A 5629-nucleotide genomic window follows, 5' to 3' on the forward strand; every position below is an offset into this window, starting at 1 on the left:
TTAAAAACAAGGTAACTAAGGCATTTTAGTCCATGGTAGAACTTCAGACATTACCACAAAATGATGATATAAATGTTGCACGGCACCTTTTTAAAGGAAGAAATATGGTACAAATGGATAAACTGAAGCTCACCCTGACTCTATTTCTGTCATAGGGCCACATGGATGAGGACGTCCAGGCCGCCTTACTACAGATCATCCGCATGAGACAGGAGTTTGTGTGTTAAAGCTTCCTCCAACAAAACCAAATGCTGCCTGCTGACTCAAGTTCACCAATCTCACATTTCCCACTGTAGGGTTTCCCTGCCGTGGCCCCTGTGGGTGCCCGGTGTGCGGCAACATTTCTCCAAACAGGCTGCTCTGAAATCCTTAGTTTTTTTTAGGGGGTTACACTTTACTTGAAGGTATCAACATAAGACTGACATGACACTGTCATGAACATGTATATAGACATTATAAACAAGTCCTAAACATTTATGACATAATGCTTATTTTAGTAAATGTCATTCAGTTTTGTCATGGGTTAGGGTTCATGTCTTATGTAGATACCTTAAAGTAAAGTGTTACCTTTTTTCCAGTACGGCTGCACTCGGTTCCCAGACATCTAATTCTGTGTTGTAGGTACAAGTGAATAACTGTAGCTTTTAGATACAAATATGTTATTTCAACTTAACTAGAAAGCTCATTTTACATAAAAAAAATGACATTGTATCAATTACTGTATCAAACTGACCTGTGAAATCCTTTTGACTTAATGATCTGTATGTATGCAGGAACAACAAGATCTAACAGAAAGTGCCACGCCATACATTTCTGTCATATCTACGGTATTTTGAGTGATGCAAATCTGCATTTTCATGCAGCTTTGACTCATTATATTCAGTGATACGGGGAGTTCTTTGACATGTAGGTCCCTTTTTTTTTTTTTTTTTATAGATTACTCGCTCTTGGAATTCTCAGTTGAAATGTTAAATGGACAGCAACACAAAGACCACTTTTCACATTCCCACCTGACCGCTCTCGTACAGTGTCTTTTCGTATTTGACAGCAACGTTTGCTCAAATTTGAGGGATAGGTTCAAATTTTCTCAAGTGGCCCTTTTAAAAGTCTGAACACTGAAATAGGTTTTGCGTGTTGTAATAATTTCTCTTGTTGGTACTGGACACTAAAAGTCTAAAAATCCTTTTACAAAACTGAGAGATATTCATCGCTGTGATTTAACTGGCAGTAAAGAGACCTCTTCCTTACATGATTTTGATGTAAGATATGACAAAAAACATGTCAACGTTTAACCAGCAGTATGAATTAGTCTATCAAGTGGGTTTCTTTCAAGGTTACTATTTTTTATTTTTTGTATAAAATTCCCTCTTTTTGTTTACTTGCTAAGTTTCTGGGACGTCACTAAAGAAAAAGAGCGTGTTTTGTTCCAAAATGTCTTTAATTTTGGAAGTTACCCACTTGATTTGTCTAACTCTCTCTTACACAAAGAGGACTGTGGTTTTTGTCCCCTGTCTCTTACATTGAAACACCATCGTAAGAAATCCCTTCATGTCCGGATTGGACAGAAGTAATGATTACACATGTGGGCAGTATTTAAAGGCAGACTTGGGGGGGGGGGGGGGGGGGGGGGCGGGGGGGAGGAATGTGAACCTGTCCTTTGACCTCGTTCATGTAGGCTACTTTCTTGAGACGTTCTTGACGTCTTGGGTCCCTTTACTCAATTTGTGGCGCAGTTATTGTCTCCTGGAGGGCCAAACTAGCACACGTGTTTTCAGAATAATCCAAAGATTCAAAAATATGTCACCCAAATCTTTAAAAAAAAACAAAAAATGTTGGTATGTGGTTGATAAGAAAGTGACAGATTTGGGAGTCCTGTCACTCACACAGTCTGGTTCCATGAGTCTAGACATGCTGGCAGGATTTGAGTCATGGAGGGTGTGAAGTGGAGATCTCTTGCTGTGTCCTACAGTTTGCAGTGGCGCGTCGTCCTTTTGTTGAAACCAGAGTGTGCTCTAGTGGAGAGACTTGGCAGGCCAAGTTGATAGAAATTGTAATACTCAGTGTGGCCCAGGGGTAGGCAGTTGTTGTTTTTGGAAGCTGCGATATCTGCAGCACTTGCAGGGACATGTATTATAAATCTTACAGATAGTATGAAATGTGAATGTCAAATCACTAAATGCCAGAGCGTTATCTATTTAGATCTGTTGCTCTGCATTACTTCATTTGAACCAAACCTCTTTTTAAAGATCGCAAATGTCCCAGCAGACGCTTGACTTAATATAAAACCGGATTTCTGCAGCAATGGACTCTCCTAAAGCAAGGGCCGCGTACCCCTGAGCCAGCTCTTTGTGACTCTTGATGGTGTAGTGGTGTTGTGATTGTTCATGCCTTTACACTGATATATTTTTCATAGCTTTGTACTACTTTAATTACTGTACTGCAGTGTGACAATTCTGTAATTCAGCAGGTCTGGAAGTGGAACGGCACAAAACACGTTCAGGGTAACATTTACTGCAGGACGCCATGAAGTGCTAAGAATAGAACAGATCCCTTTATTTATGTAGACAGATTAACGGTTAGTTATCTGATGCACTCCTGTCTTTTGTTTTGTTTTGTTTTTTAGATTATTTTTGGGGGCTTTTCCCTTTATTCGATAGTGATGGTGGATAGACAGGAAACGTGGGGGAGAAAGAGAGGGGATGATACGCAGCAAAGGGCCGCAGGTCGGACTCGAACCCCGGGCCGCTGCAAAGGACTCAGCCTGCATGGGGCGCACGCTCTTACTGGGGGAGCTAGAGAGACCGCGCCATGCGCTCCTGTCTTTACCTCCCGGGTTAAACACTTCACCAAGAAAAGTTCTCTCGCTCTGTTTTATTTTAAATATTTTGGGCAAAAAAATAGTTAAAAGATAGACAGCTAGTTTAAAAATATCTCTTTCATTTTGTTATGCAGATGTTAGAAATTAACGCTAAACTGTCTTCCCTCTACTATTAACATAAACTATAAATTGAATCCCGTTAAAATCCCTAAATAAATCTATATATAATATGCCAGTCCATTTAAATTGGTTGACGTCTTTGACAATAACATTTGTGTTTGTGAATCAGTGATACAAAAATCAATAAAAGTGCCTAACATAGAAAACGTTGTTTTTGTCAGTGTATTTCGTCATGATGTTGTTTACTCCCTTCTGAAATACCTCATCAACCACTGGATGGATTGCCAGGATATTTCGTGAAGACATTGGTGCTTAGACCAGTGATTGGATCCCGCTGCATTTGGTGACCTCCTAATATTTCTTCTAAGGCTGTAGACCTTTTAGTCTCGTTACATCAAAGGCCCTAACCACCGATCTTATCAATCAGCTTCTTACTCTGAGGAATACTCTCAAAAAACTACTCGCCATTTTGGTATAAAAGCCAAAGTCTCTGCCGAAGTCAAAGCTGAGTTGTTTTTGTTTTTACATGAGAGATTTGTATCTTTGTCCTCCAGTTTTTTTTTCGTTTTTTTTCAAGTGGTTGGGGCTCTGCTGGAAAATAAACATGATAATAAACTCCTGTGCACCAATCTGGATTCAAACTGTTTTTGGGCATTTTCGACCTTTATGTCTAGAGGACAGATGAAGACATGAAAGGGGAGAGAGAGGGGAGTGACATGCAGCCCGCTGCATTGAGGAGTACAGGACACCTCCGTATACGGGCGCCTGCTCTACCAACTGAGCCATCCGGGCGCCCTTTAACACTGTTTTCATCAAAATGTTTTAGTTTCGGGGTTTATTTTCTTCTGTTGCCAGGAAACGGTCAATCAAATCAGATCAATGAAGCAGATTAGCTGAATTTGTTTGTTTTTATGTTGCTCATTTTGTCATTAAAATATTTAATGTTACAGAGAAACGCTAAGTGTTCAGAGGCTTTAAGTTGCAAAGTAAATGTGTACTCTTAGCTCCGAGCACTCTCGCTAGATTGAGGAAACGGCTCAGTTCATGTGGTTTCACTTTAAGTACAATCAACCCAGGAATGAGAGCGAGTAGCTCTTTGGCACACGGCGCTCACTTTTATCTTTGAGCCTGTGCCTCTATTGATTTGTCTGTTGGCCTTTTTTTTTTCTCTTCACAAGATTTATTTTTCATTAAAGGCCTTTTCAATGGAATGCTGAGAACAGAGGTCAGGACTATTTCAGTTATCTCATTTCAGATACATTCATTGCATGCTGCACAGAGGAATTTTCCTTTTAATTTTTTTTTTTTTTTTTAAGTACAGTGAGGTTGAATTGGCCTGAAAATAATCAAAATTTCTAATATCCCCCCCAAAAAAAAAGAATCATTAATATATGCTTCAAGCTGAACTTTATAAGTAAGCGCTAATCCATTGCTCATCCCATCCTCTGTTCACATAAACACGCAACATGCACACACCCTCTAATTGATACAAGACCTGTCCTGGGTTTGATTTTCTGGAGAAAAGCTAGCTGGTTTCAAGTTGGCCCTCCCTCCTCTCCACTCCTGCTCCTTCCTTGGTTTTATGATTCTCTTTTTTGCGGTCTGCACTGAATAAGCTGTTCTCAGCAATTATGGCAAATACAATTCAATCTGCTGCTAGATCTGTCTTTAATCTCATTTCCAGGGTCCTAATCAGTCCCATACATCCACTTGCGGCCATTTGGTTTACCATTGTAACCCCTTTCCCGGCCGCAAAGAATCCCATCTTTATAAGAAATTCGTCATCCCGAGAAGGATCAGAGACCTTATTTATGTTGGAATGAGCCTCGGCCGTCCACCGCATGCCTCGTGAGTGGTGAACTGGCTGAGGAAGCAGGCGGGGGGGTTCTACACACATCAGACACACACCCACATCTTTGCTTCCAGTCCTCTGAGCTGCCACGAACGTGTGTTATCCGACACAGCAGTCTGCCACCTCTGCAGCACTCGTTTCCTATAGGAGTTGTTTCGCATTGTTTTTCACACAGAAACTGAGAGGCCGCCGCCTTGTGTTTTATAGGAACTGTGACAACTTCTTGTTTTTGACTACCTGTCACATGGAATAGTCATTCTCGCCCCCTTTTCTCCTCTGCCCTCCCTTTTTTATCACCTGTGTGCTTGTTTTCACTCTTCCTCTCCTACTTGGCAGCATTAACCTGCTTGGCGGCCCCAGGCTGAATATTCACCGTCACCCGGAGCCTACATTACCCACAATGCAACTCAATCACCAACATCTCTCAGATTGTGCAGCGTTATGTTAGTAGCAGCTAATGTAACCTCAAGGTCTGCATTACTTCTCGTAACTCCACAGATTTTTTTTTCAAACTTGTAGTCTTCAGCTTTAACAGACACTGAATCTGAAGTGTCATCTCTTGAAACTATTTATTTGACTTTGCAGCTCCCTCTGGACCTACATAAGGATCATAAAACTTTTTTTCACATATGCGGTAGTACTCCCCAACACGAGTAAACACACTGATGTGTAAAATCAGCGGCGTTCACAGCACACTGTGGATGGCAGTTTCATTATGTTATACCAGTACTTTTTGACCTATTTCAGAGTCTCTATGTTAGTTAAATTTGTGAAGATTTACACGAATGTATTCAGGAAAATGCAACATGTGAGCAACGTGTTAAATGAAAGTTGTTGTT

At 40.8% G+C, this 5629-nt stretch overlaps 1 protein-coding gene across 1 annotated transcript in view; it reads left to right on the plus strand.

Moving 5' to 3' along the window:
* The window catches only part of uacab (uveal autoantigen with coiled-coil domains and ankyrin repeats b), a 53364-nt gene extending 51310 nt beyond the window's left edge, over window positions 1–2054 (plus strand). The window contains exon 19 of the mRNA XM_032535471.1: window positions 156–2054. Within this exon, the coding sequence (XP_032391362.1) occupies window positions 156–227 (72 nt within the window). The 3' untranslated portion in view covers window positions 228–2054. The remainder of the gene's footprint in view (window positions 1–155) is intronic.
* Window positions 2055–5629: the final 3575 nt, after the last annotated feature.

The sequence above is a fragment of the Etheostoma spectabile genome, chromosome 1, assembly GCF_008692095.1.
Source record: "Etheostoma spectabile isolate EspeVRDwgs_2016 chromosome 1, UIUC_Espe_1.0, whole genome shotgun sequence".
In the NCBI taxonomy this organism is placed as follows: Eukaryota; Metazoa; Chordata; class Actinopteri; order Perciformes; family Percidae; genus Etheostoma; species Etheostoma spectabile.